This window comes from Pituophis catenifer, unplaced genomic scaffold (assembly GCF_029215685.1).
Source record: "Pituophis catenifer annectens isolate HBS135680 unplaced genomic scaffold, rPitCat1.0.hap2 SCAF_3, whole genome shotgun sequence".
In the NCBI taxonomy this organism is placed as follows: Eukaryota; Metazoa; Chordata; class Lepidosauria; order Squamata; family Colubridae; genus Pituophis; species Pituophis catenifer.
The window spans coordinates 186523030-186543013 of NW_027256883.1; the positions used below are offsets into that span (position 1 = coordinate 186523030).

Genomic DNA, 19984 nt, shown 5'->3' on the forward strand with positions numbered 1-19984 from the left:
GCTATTTCATTTATTCAAATCTCGGATGTCTTCTGCTTGTGTTCCCTTTATTTTTTTGAGCAGTATATAATTCCCAAGGAAGAAGTTTTAATAAATTGAGACTGATCTAGGAGATTCATATATTAATGAATAACTTTTTGTAAAAGTAGAGCACTTCAAAAGTGCTTCTCCTGCAGCTCCTACTATATGGAAAGCTTCAACATATCTGGACAACTTAGTATCTGCAGAGCAGGGGAGAAATTCCAGCAGGTTCTGACAAGTTCTGAAGAACTGGTAGGGGAAATTTTGAGTAGTTCAGAGAACTGGCAAATGCCACCTCTGACTGGCCCCAGAGTGGGTTGGGAATGGAGATTTTGCAATATCCTTCCCCCAGGAGTGGGGAGGCAATGGGGATTTTGCAGTATCCTTCCCCTGGAGTGGGGTGGGAATGGAGATTTTGCAGTAACCTTCCCCTGCCATGTCCACCAAGCCACACCATGCCCACCAAGCCACGCCCACAGAACCGGTAGTAAAAAAAATTGAATTTCACCACTGCTGCAGACGTCGTTTCTCAAAAATGCCCAAGTCAGAGATTCATAGCACTGTGAAGTACTTTAGTGTGTCAGTAATTTTTTCATGGAATGCTATTGTGCCATTGGAATGCCAGTGAACAATTGGGAACCACACATTTCAAGCTGTAAGTTATTTAAAGATTTAAAGATTAATCCAATTTAGTATCTTAAATTGTGGTTACGAAACAATCAAACTCTAGTGCAGATTTTTAGTATTATCAACATATGATCCAGTATCTTACATTGATATCCCAATTTGACAGAGTCGAGGCTTGAGATCTTTTACAGGGTACCCTCACATGAGCAATAATTAAGTTGCAATATGTGTATATGTGTCCATGTAAGAAACTTTCTATATTATTTGCTAGTTACCTTATTCCTACTGAACTTAATGGATATAGCCCAACTACAATTAAGTAATTTGAGAGTTGGGGTGAGGGGAGGGGGAATCCACAGGCAATAAATGGACATGTTTTATTTCAAGAGCCAGTATAAAGGATGACCAAAATATATGTCCATTTTATTCATTGCTATCATAATGTTGCTATTAATACATCCTCTGAACAGCCATCCAGAAGAGAGGCAATTGTTCAATTTTATTTAAAGTAGTTAAGATACCTATACTTGACCCTGTTGATTTAAAAATTATAGACCAGTTCCAAATGAACTATTTTAGGCTAAGCTTCACCAATATATTGAAGCTATCATTCTGTCATCTCTCAGACCTCTCATTATGTCATCTCATATAAAGCAAGCAGGTAAAATACTCACATTGTCTGACTAAGGCTGATTGAGTCTGAGATTAAAATGAAAATGCTGGCTTGACAGTTGAATTCAACTTTGTTTGGAAGTTGTTGTATTCCCCCAGAAAGAACCCAAACATTTTCCCTGACGTTATGTTGTTTCTGGATTCTTAGATTGTGATAATATCTGCCCACTGTCCATAACTAATCCATGTCTTAATTACCTCACATTTTAGGAAAAATATCTGAAAGCTTCCATTGTTCCAAAATGCAAGTGGTTATATTAGATGATATGAGAGTAATATGAAAAGTCTTACATTTGCTACTAATGTTTCTTTCAGAGTTAGTTCTAAGGAAATATTTAAACTTTAAACTGACTTATTTTTGGTCCCTCTATTTAAAGTCTCATAACTTTTTATAAATCTATCCAGAAATCTGTTACTCCGGCATAAAGGACCTTTTCTTATATTGCTCTCAAATAAGGGGATATATTTCCCTATTTGATATTATTTGAATATTTGATATTATTTGAATTATTTATATTTTATTCTTTCACTATGGTTAAAATTGGCTGAGTTTTTTCATGTTTCTCATTTTGTTTCTTTTTCACCCTTAAATGGACAGGCAAGCAGTACTCTATTAGGGTTATTAAGTAAATAAACACAGCACATAAATTACTACTGGACATAATCTTAGAATGTAGAATATATTATTTAAAATCTCAACAAGCCAACACATAAACACCATCCTCAAAGATCTAAAGTATACTTTATGTATATTAAGTATGGGGCAGTGTGTCTACTATGTGTGTACTTGCCCATAGATTCAACTTATCTCACATCATTTTCTCTATAGAGGAGAGATAACATCAAAGGTCACAGGTAGAACACTGAAGGTTTCTATTTTGCACCCAGAGTTTAAAAACAAATTCGAACAGTTTCATAGACTTTGAGTAAGTAGATTGGAAATCTTTCAAAGCAATTCTCAAAACAGCCACACCTTTCATTCAGGCTCACCTGGAAGTTTGAAAAGCTTTATAGAATAACAGAGAAGTGCTCTGCTTGTACAAGGTTAAAAAAAGACATCTTCTGAATTATTGTCGAAGTGTGCGACATCCACAGTATTTAGGGGTTACTGAATACTGAATTAAATGGATTTTATTTTAATAGATTTTATTAACTATGGATAGATGCTGTTTGCCCGCCTTTCAAAACAAAAAGCAATTGAAATGTACTTTAAAATAAGTGTTCCTAAGGAGTTTTCTAAGTACATAATGCAGCTTCTGCTATTATCTGAATAATACATCAAATCCAAAATGGATGCTTAGAAACAAGAAGAGACTGTGAATATTTTATTTCAAGGAGCAAGAAGCAATCAACCTATTATGCTTACCAATGTCTCCACCATGTTGGATTTGTTGTTCCGTAAGGTTTTCACTATGTGAAATACATCAATGATATTTTGCTGCTGGATCATTTCACACACACTACATATGGCACAGAAGGTGCCACTGCGGCCACCGCCATTCCTAGCATAAACAATAAGAACTGGTTTAGGAAATTACATTTGTTCTTAACAGAAGAGAACTTCAAGGGGATCTATGAGATCTACCCAAATGCAAGACTACCAATTACATGTAACAGCCATATATACAATTTACTTGCATGAATGTTTTTCAATGACATTAAATTCAGAACAGAAACAGCAGACATAGTAGAATTCTAATTTTTCTTGTTGGGACACACAATATAAGTTCTATCACATCATATCTCATATAAAGTATTAATGTGTGATACTTTTGGACTATATAATTAATAACAGGTTATCATCAATATTTGACATCCTTGGATAACTGGAACTTTTGCTTTCTTTTGCTGGCTAAACATTCCAATCAGTATTCCTCCCCTACATGCTGATTTAGCCAGCCGTCAACATTTCTCAGTGATCTAGAGTAATGAGGGGAATACTAGACTCATCCATCTGACATCACAACATAAATATTCTAGGACTTATGAATGGAGAAGGGGAGTAGTTTAGAGTGACAATTGAACCAGAGTTATTGAGAGGCAGGCTTAATGATAACAAATAAACAACATATTAATTTTTAGCTCTATAATACTATACTGCTGTATTAAGCAGACATTTGGATCTTCAGGTTTTCTTTAATTATGTGTATCAAACAGTACAGGGTAATCCATAAAAGTGACCAAGTTTGCAATGCTTCTCCTTCTTTTCAGACAGGCAATCCAGACTCAATACAGAAAACAAGGGTGCAGAAATGCTTACAGGCAATGAACCACAGTCCGTCCATCTCGCCCATCATATTGCTCCTGCCACTTTTCCAACCGTCTGACCACTTTCAGGAGAGAGCGCTTAGAAGGAGGAGTGTCTCTATATGCTGGCCAGCCAATATACTGCAAGTGTTGAACAATACGGTACCCATCTTGCGGCTAAAGAAAAGAATGAAGATTGGTTGAATCTTGAAAAGGAAGGTATGGATGCTTCTATATACCACCATAAGAATATGTGTTGTATTTTAAGAACTTTGAAAGAAGATTTCTCATTCATTTTGGTTGCAGGAATTGGGGAATATTTTCAGAAGTGTTTATCTCAGCTGGCCTTTTAATGAGCATAATATTAGGACATTCTTCAGTTATAACAGAAAAATTAAGGAAACACTTTTCCTGCTTCAGAGGAGAAACCAATGATGCCATGTTTAAAAAGCCTTTTGTAAGCATCATCTAGAAATATACCACATAGATTCAGTTACTAGTAACTAGCAGAACCTGTAAGTTCTCTCTTGAATGTGATGAGCACATCTGGGGACAATGTCAGCTCTAGAATAAAATTAATTCTTTTCTTTTAAAAATGGAAAGAAAAATCATTTTAAATTAACAGACAATAATGATATTCAGCTAATGATTTTACTTCAAAAGATTGAATATCAAGGGCATATTTAGCATTGACACTGCGATTATTTTCTAAAACCATTATAAAGAAAATTGTAGCTGATAAATAGTCTGACTCTTATGTCTACCTTTGCAGGCACCATTTTACTTACAAGTAATAGGTTAAAGGGGATACTTAATATCATATCTGTTATTAGAGCAATTGTTTTCGTCGTCAATGCTTTGTAGCAGAATATAGATTGGGTGATGGAAGAGGGACTGCCAAATGGGATATCTTGAAACCATGTTAGCCTTTCTCTTTTATTTATGCAGGTAGTTCTCAATGTACAACAGTTCATTTAGTGACAGTTCAAAGTTACAACAGCACTGAAAAAAGTGATTTATGATTGTTTTTCAGTTATGACTTTTGCAGCATCCCCATGATCATGTGATTTAAGATGCTTGGCAACTGGTTCATATTTATGACCGTTGCAGTGTCCCAGGGTCATGTGATCACTTTTTCTGACAAGCAAAGTCAATAGGGCAGCCAGATTCACTTAACAACCGGGTTAGTAACTGTTGCGGCCCGTCAGCAGCCTGTGCAGCTAGTAGCTGATTCCGACAGCGAGGAGGCTGGTGTGGTGCTGCACCAGCAGCCTGTGCAGCTGGCACTTGAGTCAGACAATGAGGAGGCTGGAGAAGATGTGGTGCTAGAGGCAGGGATTCAATCAGGGCCTTCAGAACCTCCAGAAGCTCCCATAAGTAAAGAGGAAGAAGAGGAGGAGCCTCTTCTTGATGCACGGGCACGCAGAGCTGCCAAAAGGCAGGAGTGGCTCCTCAGGAGGAGATCTCCTTGAGAGTAAGGCTTGGGGCTAATTGGCTACTCCCTTAGTCTATTTAAGGAAGGATGACGACTGAGGCAATTTGCAGGGAATATCTTTGTTCATTCTCCTTCATCTTGATCTTAGTTCTCTTATCAGCTTCCTGCAAATTGCTTCTGGGCTTTCTGCCAGCCATAGTAAGATTACAATTATTTATTCTTTGGATTCTTGTAGGCTGTTAAGAAAGTTAATTAACAGCCTTTGTTTGAAAAAGATTGATTTAATTTTGTAAAGTAAGATTTGTCAGACTTTGTGTGTGCTGCGTTCTTTGGGGTCCGTACTGGGGCAGAACAGTAACCACTGCAGTGATTCACTTAACATCTGTAGCAATAAATGTAAAACTCACTTAACAAATGTCTCACTTAACAATAGAAATTTTGGACTCAATTGTGGTCATAAGCCGAGGAATACCTGTATTAGCTGACTGCCCATATTAGAGGAAGCTATGGACAATTGCCAATGTATACTAAAATTTACGATTATATATTTCCTTGCCCTTTCTCATGCAAAACCTGGATTCATAGACGCCATTCTGTTCTAGTGTATTACATGCTTTAAAAATTCAAGTTCAAGGTTAAATGGAGAACAGCTAGGAGAGATGAGATATAGCTTATAAAAAACAAGGCAGGAATTAGGAAATAAGCCTCCATTATTGAAATATTAGCCAATGCTGCAATTAATGGGGACATAAAACTATACAAGCAAGATGATAAATAATTATAAGTATTTATTATAATAAGTAAGGGGAGATCATTCTAGCATCCTGTAGAATGATAAAGAGTAAATTGGAATGATTGAAAAGAGTAATATGGAACAAACAGAATGGAACAAAATAACTATTTTGGCTTCATTTCCTATAACTGACCCCTTTCAATAATCCTAAACTCTCTGATGTTCTGTGGTCAAAAGAGAAAGGCAGGCCGGCCGAAGAACAGTAACAATATGATCATCCCACCTACATTATCCCAACAAGACATCCTGATATAATATTATATTATATTTTCCCAAGGCATCCTAATTAATATCTGCAGAATGAATATTGATAGAAAATTATTTGACTTTTATTTACCCTTGCCATGTTGCAGATCCGAAATATCCGATTAATAATATCCTCATCTATGTCAGCAGAAACAAATTCCACTTGGATTGGCCCATAACAGCAAGATGTCTTCTCTGGCCAGTACTGCATACAAAGCTGATCATAACAAAAGGAAAACAAACACAAATCAGAAGGGGAAAAAAAGGAGACATGCTAAACACCAATTTTCACCCAAAATCTTAGAATGTTCATTTCTATTAAAAGACACCTTGAACACGCTCTGTATACAACATAAAATATTAATGACAGATACAGAGTAAATCATTCTCTTGATCTCCAGTCCCAGTTTTGCAAATTATTGTTCACCTTTATATTTCACTACCCTAAACTCTTGTTTAATGATGGGAATTATTATCAGAGCTGGCCAAACTATTTATTAAAGAAATCAGATTAAAGCATTTATCCATGTTGTCAACCCTGAAGCTGGCCTGGCCGAAGCCATCTTGGAGTTTCAGCGCTGTCACATTAGAGCTGAGGGATAGGGAGTGGGGATTAGATATAGCTGTGGTTGTGTAGTCAAAGCAAAATACTTTGTCTTGGGAACCAAGGACATTCTCACACCTGGCTGGAGGAAGGAAGAGTGATATCACCTGACCAGTGGACGCTGCCTTGATTGGGCCATTGACTGATCGTTTGGGATTGGGGGGAAAACTTTCACTTTTAATTAGGTGAAAACCAAGGGACCCTTCAGAGTCGGTCTTCACCAGATATGTGCCAATATGATATTTCCAATAAAGCTGTTTTTTGAGGAATCTACCTGCCTGGAGTCTTTGCTTGCAATGGATTTATTACTTGGAACCAGTGGTGAAATCCAAATTTTTTTACTAGTGGTTCTGTGGGTGTGGCTTGGTGGGCAATGCCAGGGGAAGGATACTGCAAAATCCCGATTCCCTCCCCACTCCTGGGGGAAGGATATTGCAAAATCTCCATTCCAACCCCACTTTGGGGCCAGCTAGAGGTGGTATTTGCTGGTTCTCCAAACTGCTCAAAATTTCCGCTACTGGCTCTCCAGAACATGTCAGAACCTGCCAGATTTTACCCTTGCTTGAAACCCTGACACATGTATTTAAGATGGGTCCAATAGTAAGTAAAAATGCTTGATCCATACATGCTTATTTCTTAAACAATCCACCTACCTGGGCAGCATCCATTTCATTCAACATCACAACAGAAGAACAGTTGTAATCAAACACTAGCCTCCAGAAATCAGCTCCAGTGTTGGGCAATGGATGCTGAGTAACTATAAAGGCAGCAGGTTGCTTGTGGCTCTAAAGATAGAAAAAAAAACAACAATGAGGGGGAAAAGGATTCACATTAGTGACAAAAACCCGATATTGTTTACTGAGAAGCATATTATACCAGGGAGCCTATGGACAGGCAAACAGATTAACATAAACAGATTATACAAATCACACCTCATACTCTGTTTTTGCCACCCCATTGAATAGAAACAGCCTGCATAATAAGGTTTTATTTCATTAGAGAGGAAGCACAGGAACAAGAATTATCCCTTTTGCATAACAATTAGAATAAATGACTCAACATGCCAGCTGGAAGCAAGACTTTTCCTAAGGAAATCAATAATGGGGAAGCTGGAATCTGATAAATTAAGTTGACACAACAAGCTTCTGCTACCCTTAACCTAAACAAGTATTTCTTCCTTTTTAAGAGCTTAGCCTCAAAAAAAATGCCTTTAAACCTCTAAAAGTTGGAATGTATCAATTATATTTCAGACATATTTTCCCTAAGCATTTATCTTAGATAGATGTTAATGCTTAGATGGGAAATGTACCTGGGAATTTTAGAGCTGCTGGCTAGACTGGAGAATAAAACAAAAACAAGAGCCAGAAGAAGGCAATGGAAAACTACTGCCATAACACTGCCAAGAAAACTGAATCGATGCACTCACCAAGCGTTGAGGTCAACTCAAGATCATATTTATATTTAATTCAATTAATTGTATTAGTGATTGATAGAACCAGCACATTTATCCCAAAGGAAGATGAGTCTCAATTTCAGATAATTTTATCTCTTAGACAGAAAATCATAGAAAAAGTACATTAATTGGTGGGCCCTACTGATGGGGGATTCTTTCACATGAATAATAGTGGCTGTATCCAAACAGGATGGGAACTTTGCATTGTCCCCATATATAAAAAGGAGTTAAGAAAAATTCCCCCAAAATTATAGGCCCAAAAGTAGTACCGTGTTTCCCTGAAAATAAGACCCTATCTTATATTTTATTTGAACCCTGAAATAAGCACTCGGCCTTATTGCTATGCGCTCAAAAGCCCAATTGGGCTTATTATCAGGGGATGTCTTATTTTGGGGAAAACAGGGTATCAATACAGTGTGTAAAATTAAAAATCTTTATCTAATTCTAAAACATTACAATTGAAAAAAATATTTACCAACATTTCTTCTTTTATACAACAGTAAAATTCTAGAAGTCAACTACTGATTTTCATTAATCTAGTGACAAACATTAGGCCCAGAAGGGCAGATCCTGTTATTTACATTGCCATTAGCATCCCTCAAATTTAAAAATTCCAAGTTATTCCTGTGCTTTAGAGTGTAAGAAAATGCTGGCATAAAAAAGAGATTACACATTTAAAGTATTATTATGTTTTGCCTACAGTTTACCATTTAAATGAATAAACGATCCCTTCTGAACATCTGTAGAATAAACATGGATTAGGATTTGGGATAAGCCTAAAAAGGAGATATCCATCTCCTTAAAGCAGTTTAGCTAACATTCTGACAGGTACTTAAAAATAGTCCTGAGTCCCAAATAAATCAGGATCCATGCTGAGGTAGTGCCAGTCATTTCTTATGAGAATCTTACAGTGGGGAACAGAAAATCCAAGCCCTTGTTAACCTGCATCTGAATAGCAAAGCTTGACAGAATGCAAAAAACATATTAAAAAACAAATAAAAATTGCTATGAAGAAAGAAACACCCAGAGATCAATCTGTATATTTTTTTTAAAAAAAATCCAAATTTACCAGGAACTTTCCTTCATCTATATCAGGGATGTCAAACTCAAGCCCTGCAGGCCGGATCCAGCCCATGGGGTGCTTAGACCTAGCCTGTGGGGCCGCCCTGGAAATAGCGAAGGACGAACCTACAGTGCCTCTGCCAGCGAAAATGGAGCTTGAGAGGGCCATGCCCTGCCTTCCGGAGCTCCGTTTTCCCTGGCAGAGCACTCAGGCCATAACAGGCACCCCCGACACGAGTAACATTGAGATGGCCACACGCAGCCAGCCCCCTGAGGTCAAGCACAACCCTGATGTGGCCCTCAATGAAATTGAGTTTGACACCCCTGATCTACCTCAAGGTAACAAAAGTGGATAGAGGTATCAGAAATAATACTCCCCAGATTCTGAGCTTCTTGTCTCACTCAAGACTTAACTGTACATCAGCAGAAGATTTCTCCTTGAAATGCTCTTTGGAAGTCCTGCTTTCTAGAGCACACTGTCACCATACTAGAGAGGCAAGAGAACAAGCCATCACTAGAGGGACACCAAAATGCAGGCATGTGCTCTAAGAGATACATCTGATCCAACTTTCTCTTTTCTATTCCCCAAGCAACTTCCAAGATAGGCATCCATGTAGGCAAAGAACCAGCATTCTTTCTTCAATTTTGCTATCTAATGGTATTTATCCTGCCTGGGATGGTTTTAATGGGGGGAAAAAAAAACCTATGTTTCAAAGTAATGTAATATTTTTGTTTATTTAAGGGACAGAATAAGACTTGGTAATATAGCTATGTATGATTGATTGGGAGTTTTTTTACAGTTAGAGATTTTATAGCAATGAAATCATCATGTTGGTGTGTGTCCTGAATATATATGATACAACATACATGGCTACAGAGTTAGGCACTTATAAATGCAAGCCACATCTGAAATCAAGGTAGGTAGGTCAGAAAGAAGGCGCGTAGCATGAGAAACCCTTCAGCATTTACTGTGGAATTTGTTCCTATGTGGAATATTTGTAAAGATAAACCAAAACAAAAACACCCCCAACAGTTTTATTGCTGGCAGCTGCTCGAAGTTAGACACAGAAGGTTTGTTTAAAAAAAAAAAAACAGCTTTTGCTTAGTGAAGCAGTAAAGAGCCCTGTGCACTCAACTGTTAGATAACAGATGCATACTTGCTATCAAAATGCCTGTGAGTCACTCTGACAAGATTACATACTGCAGCTGAAGGTATTTATTTATTTAAATTGTGAAACATGCAAACCTTAGATTTTATAGCAAAGGTGCTCACTTGTAATCATAACTGACTGTATGTTAAATAACAAAGAAGAGAAAGAAGGAAAAAATATGGATTACATTTTGGATTTGTTTCTTTTAAAGTCGGATTCAAACAATTGTAACCCAAACAGCTGAATACAGATGCTGAATCTAGAATAAATATACACTGTATTCCCCACCCCTTATGATGTGTCATTTTGTAATTAACGTATGGGAGATATCCTTCCCATATCTTGCTCTTAAAAGTGATTCATTTATATGATGAAAAGACTATCACACTGAAACAGGTCATTTTCAGCTAAAATTGATAGAATCATATTATTTTCATTTGAATTCATTTTTTTTATATATATGTTCAGTCATAAAGTCAATCCTTGCCCAATTTCTAAATTTTCACTTTGAAAAAAGGCTTGATAATTTTGTTCTTACATATGTTTGATTTTGTAATTTTGATCTCAAATTCCCTTCCAGCCATCGCAATCACTCTTTCTCAGCCCAACTGATCAAACAGGATAAAAGTGAGATGCAATGTATTCAGAGGTGGGTTTCAGCAGGTTCTGACCAATTCTGGAGAACCGGTAGCGGAAATTTTGAGTAAGTTCAGAGAACCGGTAGTAAAAATTCTGACTGGCCCCACCCCTATCTATTCTCTGCTTCCCAAGTCCCAGCTGATCAGGAGGAAATGGGGATTTTGCAGTATCTTTCCCCTGGAATGGGATGGGAATGGATATTTTACAATATCCTTCCCCTGCCATGCGCACCAAGCCACACCCACCAAGACATGCCACGCCCACCAAGCCACACCCACAGATCCAGTAGTAAAAATTTTTGAAACCCATCACTGAATGTATTGATACCTTTTTCAGTATTTTTGGAAAAAGCGGGAATACAAATGTGGTAGAAAGACAATAGTGCTTCAAGTTATTCTGTTTTATTCTGTTTCACATTTTTTTAAACAAGAGCTTTACTTACATCCATGAGTGCAGCATTAATATAGTTGCTTGATTCTCCATCAACAGAAATAAGAAAAGGGAGGCACCGATCCAAAGGAAGTACATCCATGCAGCGATTCTTATCATGATTCCTTGGCAAAAGTCCAATGCTGCAATCTTCTGGACGTACTCGAGGAGTAACAATATTAAGGGTCTGTATTTGGAGCAAAACCAGGGACCAATTAACATTAAACTTGCTAAAGATGTGACTTTATGTCCTATTTGTCTTGTCCACTCACCAAGGGTCTACTGAAAATGCTGCCCAATAAGGAGTCCCAATTAGAATTAACTAGGTCTGGAGCACCAGTATAATGTATTTTGTCCCCATTACAATCTTTACCCTCTCTGATCACTTTAAACATAGTTTAGAAACTTATTTTTATAAGCTAGCACTTCCTTCCTGAATTATACATGTTGTGAGGTATCAATGGCTGTTTTAACAATGTGACATAAGGTTTGATTGTTATTTTTTTGTTTGTGTTAAATAATAGTTGTATTATTACTGAGCTGTGGTGGCTCAGTGGTTAGAATGCAGTATTGCAGGCAAACTCTGCCAACTGCCAGAAGTTTGATTCTGACCAGTTCAAGGTTGACTCAGCCTCTCATCCATATGAGGTCAATAAAATTGTTGGGGGCAATATGCTGCCTCTGTGAACTGCTTAGAGAGGGCTGTAAAGCACTGTGAAGTGGTATATAAATCTAACTTCTATTGCTATTACCACTTAAAGTTGTATATTGCGTCAGGCCATCTTTTCTCAGAATATATGGGTTCAAATATGAAAAAAACAACTACTGTATTCTTTTCAGTAGTAGGTAGTCTAAATTCTTAAGTCCTTTGAAAATGTGAGTTTACAAAACCAGTCATACAAGTATACAAGAAGAGGTCGGGGTGGGAATCCAGAACTTTCCTAGTGACTGGTGATTTCAATAATCAAAACTGGAATTATAAAATACAGATTTCTGAATAATTTTCTTTGCAGTTTATCTGTTTAAAGACAATTCAAGTTGTTAAAAATTTGAATAATATGGTCAAGAAAATTGCATTTAGTATATAACATCAAACTATCACTTTTGACCATCTACGGATTCTTTCTTCCCGCCATGATAAAATTCTTACCTCCAATCTTCAGGTGGCAGAATCTATGCCCTTTTCTGCCTTAGTAACAAGGCCAGGGAGTTGTACTACCTTATAAATTTATTACATGACAAGTTAAGAAAAGTGATTTGCTTTGTTCCTACTCCTCCCAAATGTCACCAGCTATCAGGGAAAAAAAGCATTCATTAATCACTCTCCCTAACCTGGGCAGGGGCTAGAAGAATTATGAATGTTATGTGATATGAGAGATTTGAAATCAAAATCTCCTACGCTATTTGTCATGGGTACGGAAGCTAAGACAGTGAGAAAGGTTTTTGGATGGGGTGACATTCTTTCTCTTTTCTGAACTCTGAATTTCTCTTCCTGCTGCTGCTTTTTTTATATGGAAAATCCTCTCCTGATGATTGCACAAAGATTCAATAACAAGTGGACACTGGGGGATGTGTAGCCAAGTAGACAATAGGTTTTAAAAGAGGCATTAAAAAAAAGTTAAGAAGGAAGTAAAAAGAACAGCATCTCCAGCATCCTATTTCCAGATAAGCAGGGATTAGCACCAAACAAACAGCCAAGCAGAAAACAATACTCTAAACAAGGAATTACCAAGGAGAAAAACCACACCCCCACCAACACTGACAGGGCAACATACTGTATATAAACAGGAAAAAAAGCCCATAACCACTAGCACTGATGATGTATAGTGTCTGATAACTAGGAGCTCCTGAGCCTTTTCTTTGATAAAGAAGGAACCTGAGAAGAGTACAGGTTCACAAAGTCAATCACACGCAATCTATGTGCAAGTATATAAAAATATAGTAAATGAGCATGGTTTTGGCACTGTTGTACAATTGTACAAGTCCACTTTACATGGCAGCAGCCCCACATCAGCCTTGCAGATGCCGTAGAAGCTCCCATGGCTGTTGGGAGCTTCTATCCCATGGCATACAGGGTATTCCTGTATCAGCCTGAAATGTCTAATATGTGTCCAGCTAAATCCAAAGCTACAGGTCACCCAATATGAGCAATGAAGTGCTCATATTTTACATCATGCAACTGCCACCTCTTGCAACTGAGTTTCAGGGGGAAAATACTTTTATTATGGGTACAGTTAAGGACAACTTAAGCCTGTATAACCATTGGCTGGAGAGAAGATGAAGGCAACTTCATGGCAACATGGTAGAAAAAGATGTTGCCACAGCATCTTTATACAGTAGTTAAATACAACTGACAGTCTGTATCTGTTTCAGCTGAAAAATGAGTGCATTTGGTGCCTTCAATAATTCTTAACCTGTCATATAATCTTTCATCTATGAAATTATACAGCCATTAATAGATTAATGTCCCCCACATATAATGAAATTTATCAGTCTAGCACTATATTGGGTAGCATTCATTTACTCTTTTATCTAGAGAAATGAGGTTTCTAAATGTTGAAACCAGAAAGAGACTTCATCTTGACAAACATGTGATATTTAAATCTATGATCTCAGCAAGATTTGATTCACGTTATAACTAGATTTGAATCCCCCTTCCCCCGAAAGCTTTTATGCTACAATACATACCATTAAATCCTTTTGATGGAGCCCCATCAGGCAGCAATCTGGCAAAATGCACAACCTTAAATCCCTTGTAATGATCTTTCCTTTGCCAGGATGCACATGGTAAGCTACATCATGCAAATAGATAGATTGTTGGCCTCTTAATGATTTGGCAATATTTCCTTCTCACTAATCCGATAAATCAACATTCACTATGCCTGCAGTCCTAAATTGTTCTGTTAGCTATAAACTACAAACAAACCTAGGCCTATTAGTGCTACTATAAGGCTCTTCCTGTTAATCTTTGTGGTCATTCACTTAATGTGCACAAGAATTCTTTAAGGAACCAGCATCTAAATATTTTAGACAGCTCCTACATAGAAACAATCAAATCTATGCCAAACTGCGTGGTTTAAAAGCACAGTGTGCACACAAATATGATATGTACATTACAAAAATAGAACATGAGTCATATTGAAGATTGTTAATGAAAAATCTGTTTAAAATGGTGATAGACTGAGTAATTCAGAAGACTTACAGATCTCCAGATGGTTTGAGCTTAGTGATGGGTGACTTCTGCTGAACTCATTTTGAAACTAACAAGTCAAACTCTTTCTAAAAATGCATTATTAATTATCCAAATAATTAATGTGATAACATAAGCAAAGCCAAACAATTTGGTCATAGTATATTTTGTTAATCGTCACAAGTGTTATTGTTGTATTGTTACAGAACTTCAATAGATTGTAAAAAGTACACTAAATCCAAATGCTGCCTTAGTATCTTGAGATTATTTTACCAAGACTGAATAGGAAATTAAGAATGTGAGCATTTGTAATGCAGTGTTGAGACCAGGTATAAAGCCAAACCACTTAGCCTGCCCGTACTCTACAGGAAGAGAAGTTTTGTTAAAAAAAACAACATACAGAAAGTAAAACTAAGAATTTAACTGAGGTTACTGACCCTCTAACAAACTTACTAACTATTTTTCAAGGCTCAAAATCATCTATGCTTACTCCAGTCTCTCCTCCCCTCCCCCAACCGATCACAATCAACCGGAACAAAACAAAGGACCACATGTAGTCCCAATTAGGCAAGAGAGTGTCCCAGAATCTTTTGAGGCTGGTGGTGATATCTGCACATCACAACTCTTTGCAGTCATTGTTGGAGCTGATGAAGCCATCTTGACATAACACATACAATGGGAATCCAATTTATGGTCTTGCTCATACAATGGGAACACTATGTCTCTGAGACCAGATAGTTTTCCTATCAATCAAATTCACAAAGCATTTAGCCAGTTGTTAGTAACTAAAATATATCAAAAAGCTATAACCCAGTAATATTAATTTCTGATATAAAAATTATACTGCATAGTTGATCAATGCAGGAATTTTGGCTCGGCCAAGGTAGCTTGTCCTTGCTACTTTCTTCTTTTTTCCAAAGAAAGCCACTCTGTACACTGAGAAGCAGGGACAATGAGCTTGCTGCTTTCCCTTCTTATCCTTTCTAGTCTCTAAGAGCATAACTGCCCTTGTGCTAACAATGTAATTGACCTGACTGCTCTAACTAACAAGGCAGTTAACCCTCTGGTCTTGCTAGCCACATAACTGGCTTTCCATTTCCCATTGATCAATTTCCCACATTCAGCTTAGGGAGCAAGAAATAATGCTTGTTCCCACAGACTTTTTTTACTGATATGAATGCTGAAATACCCACTTGATTATTAGAGGTTCGTTCTATCCCCGACCTGCATACCTTTCGCCGTGCCCTGAAGACCCTTCTGTTCCAACAAGCCAGGCTGGCCTAATATGAATTTTATAATGGGTGTATGTTAGTTTTTAATTTGTGGGCCAAATTTTTTATATATTCGATTTTAAATTGTTTTTAAACTTTGTAAATTTATATGTGTTTTAATATGGCTGTACACCGCCCTGAGTCCTTCGGGAGAAGGGTGGTATAGAAGTCCAATAAACCTAAACATAAACATTAATCGTTCTGGCACCATTTATTAATACCAGATCGGAGGGGAGAATCCAGGCCTATAAATACATGTACTAAAGGCCCCTAAACACAGACACAAGGGATTATGAGTAGCCTCTCCTGCCGTTGGTACATTTGAGCTCCCCTTACTAAGTATATTGTTTTTAACTGATATTATTTCTATAAAGAAAGCTTTATTATATACTATCTGACATTTGGTATTAATTCGTTCTTTGGGATTTTAGCTGTGGTGGCCACTTTCTTAGGCACTGGGTGGTTTATCCATACTTACTTATACTGATACAGCCTGAAACAGATTCTCACCAGCAACAAACAATGATTCTAACCAAGGGGAATCGTGTCTTGCAACAAACCAGATGTCCCACATTTACACCAACAGTGTCATCATAGGCCCCAACAGCTTGACAATCAAGATTGGTGGCACATTTATGCCACACACTCTTCCTTTAATTAGATAAATGTTGTTATCTGTCAGCAATCTCCTCTTATTCCACATTGGACAACTAGGCAAGGATTTGTGCAAAACAATTAATAGACATGTTTAATATCAGGAGTTAAAACAAGGACAAAGCAATATTGGTGCATTTTAATTTCCCAAGAAACTTGATTATAGATCTCAAGGTAGCTGTTCTGGAACAACAAAACTTTATCAGCACTATAGAGGGAGAGACCACACAACTCACATACATCAAAAATTTTCAAGGTATTTCAAAAAGTCTTAATAAACTCCTTGTAAAAATACATTACAAGTGCCAGTTGTAATCCATCTTGCATGTAACCTGCTTAAGCATCTTTTTTGCACCACCTTGCCTCCTCCCAGTTTAAATCCTATGACAATTGAACTGTTCTATGAATCAGATGAACTACCATTCATCAAGGCTTATGCTTTTTAATAAAATGTGTTATTCTGAAGAAGTGCTAATAGATTCTTGCTGATATTTGATGAGATTAACATAGTTCTGTTCCTATAATGATTAGACTAATAACTGTGAGAGAATGTCTTCCCTTCTGATTTTGAAGATTCCAGACTTGGACAACTATACTACTAATTTAATGGCATGCTCAAGTTTTAACTTTGACAATTCACTCAAACAAATGCCTGCTGACTGTGAAATCCATCACTTGAAAAAAATAAGCATTCAGTGCAAGAATATGCTGCTGAGTTTCAGTTGTTAGTTCAGCATGTAGGCTGGAATACTTAACTGACCAATTCAAGGAGGGACTGTCAGAAGAAATACAAGACAAACCCATTTGTCAATGCACTGCAGAGAATATGACAGCATTTAATTTGCTTGGCCATCAGTTGAAGATGTGATGCAATGCTGCAGAATAGTCAGGAAAGAAAGTCACCACTGTTCTGTTTCCTTGACTTCTCATCATACTTGTGAGATTTTAGAAGCTGAACCAATGCATCTGGGAATAAACAACTCACTATTTGCCAAAAACAGATTAGGTTCATGCACAAAAGACCAATGTCTTTTTTGTGGAAAACCAGGTTACTTCACACAGTAAATCCCCCACTAAGGCACTCTTTTGTATGCAATTGTATTGAAGACTTACTGCTACAGAGGCTCAACCATCTACATTCATTTTCCTTCAGCACATGCACCCTTGTATCTTACTGGCCAAATACAGTCATTAACAAAACCATTGCATACTCAATCTTATTTATTGAATATAAATTTTCACCACTTCTCAATCAAATACATAGCTAGCTTGTCTAAATGATTTTATAATGAGAACATACAGAAAGGCAAAATTCTTATTTTTTGTCAAGAAATTTCAATGTCCAATAAAGGTTTCTTAAACTCAAACAACATTCACGCTGTAGCCCATATTCCCTCGTACAGCTCTACCATCACCTAATTGCATTGGTTGATTATTTTGATTTCCATCTGGGAGCTGCTACAATCTGCTCCAAAATTTGAGGATGACTCCATTGGGAATTTGCTTCCAGGCAACTTCTTCCTGCCAAAAATAACTACAATGATTTTAACAAGAGGCTTTGGCCATCAATGGAAGCTTTGTAGTATTGGCTCCATTGCCTTAAAAGTATAAAAGACAGTACCTAATATATGTCCGTACTGATTACAAGAAGCTTCTCACAGGTGTTTTTCCCATTTTTGTTTTCTCACATTCTTAATCCCTTCCTACTGTCCAGTGTTAGAAGAATGAAGGACCAGAGAAGCATGAAAGGCAGGAAGTATTATTTGCTTCAGTCAAAGAAGTAAGGAAAAACACTATTGCTTCTGCCTGTCCACAATTAGGGGGAGGAATAGGGAGAAACAGCTGACACCTGCAGACTAATGGAGCTGAAAGAAAGCATACCAAAAGGTGATGCAAGCTGGGAATCACTGATTCCTATGTTAGAAATGATCATTACTTAAATATCTTTTAGCTGTCCCTCAAGGCCATAAAAAGACTGACCCTTTTAATTTACAAGAGAGAAAAGACTAAGTTCTGAGGAGAGCTATGTATATATACAGTAAGATGTCTATTGGCTCTAACATTTTTTTTTATTGCAATAGGCAATCAATTGTTGTGTTAAGCATGGTGAAAAGCTGTGATTTACCATCAGACCTTGGCACGGAGTCTGACAAGTATAAATATGGAGCAGGTGAGGGCTTTTAATCACATTTTCTCTGAGTCATAGAATTGTAACTTTTCAGTAATGCAATATGAAAATAAAGCAATATGAGCATAACTCAGAACATTGATCAAAGCAAACACTTAAGATAAACAAGAACTAAATATCAAGAAATAACTAATCTCAATGGTTAATCTATAACACTCTCGGATAAACACCTTTCAGGAGTATAACTCTGATATCTAAGTATGGTTTGCAAATTTTTGTAATAATGATGGAAAAATCTATCATGCATGTTCAGAAGCAGTCACTTTCTTTCCTACCTATATTTTCATGATTGAGTTTTGCAATTTTAGTCTTGTGACTAGGAAGTTTCATCTCAAATTTAGTTTCTTATCTCTCATTTCTTTTTCAGTATTTAAAATCATATATCTTATGTCTAAAGATGGATGAGACACTTAAGGCTCACCCAAAATTAACTTGGAAATAACCTGACCTATTTCCTTTGGCTTCTCTCATTTCCAAACAATGTAAACTGGATAATTGTGTATGTCAATTATTTGACAAAGATCACATGCTTCTAGACATAAGCTTTCCTCACCAGACATTTTGTAATCATTTTCTGGAGAGATAGGACATGAAATGAAAGGCTTACTTGTACATTTGCCTCTATCTATGAAATCTCTACTTATCAAATACCTTCTTATTACATTATTTATATGATTAATTTTGAGGCTGCCTGACTCTATAGCACCTCAGGAAACTTACAGATAAATGAATAAAGAAAAAAAAAATAAAGTATAGCTGACTGATGATCCCAAATGCCAAGCCTCCAATAATCAACCTGGGAGGACAATCAGATCTTAAGCAATTTGTAGAAAGTCAGAAAAGTGAGAAAAGTATGAATCTCTGGGAAGGTAGCATTCTACAGATGAGGGCCCATCAGTGAGAGTCATCACTATCCTTCCTAGGTCCCATAAGATGAAACTGCTTAATTGATGGCAACTGGAATGTGCCCAGATAACCTGTGCTGTGGAAATATATAGTAACCAGGACCTAGGGCAGTGATGGCTAACCTTTTTGCCATTATGTGCCAAAAGTGGGGGAGCACGGGGAGGTCACCCACGTGTGTGCCCACACCCATAACTCATTGTACCCCGCCCCTACGCATGCGCCCCCCTGCTTTTAGCACGTGATGGCATGGTGGGCCTGGTAGGCCCATTTTTCACTGACCCCAGAGGCTTACTAGGAGCCTGGGGAGGGCGAAAACGGCCTTCTCCACCGCCTGGAGGCCTTTGGGAGGTCGGAAACAGCCCATTTCCCAACTTCCGGTGGGATCGGAAGGCCCAA

At 37.4% G+C, this 19984-nt stretch overlaps 1 protein-coding gene across 1 annotated transcript in view; it reads right to left on the reverse strand.

Annotated features, from left to right (window-relative positions):
- PTPRT (protein tyrosine phosphatase receptor type T) overlaps positions 1-19984 on the reverse strand; it is a 680289-nt gene that overhangs the window by 640 nt on the left and 659665 nt on the right. The window contains exons 28-32 of the mRNA XM_070939969.1: positions 11393-11566; positions 7299-7430; positions 6133-6258; positions 3581-3744; positions 2687-2822 (exon numbers count right to left, since the gene is read on the reverse strand). Of these exons, the coding sequence (XP_070796070.1) occupies positions 2687-2822; positions 3581-3744; positions 6133-6258; positions 7299-7430; positions 11393-11566 (732 nt within the window). The remainder of the gene's footprint in view (positions 1-2686; positions 2823-3580; positions 3745-6132; positions 6259-7298; positions 7431-11392; positions 11567-19984) is intronic.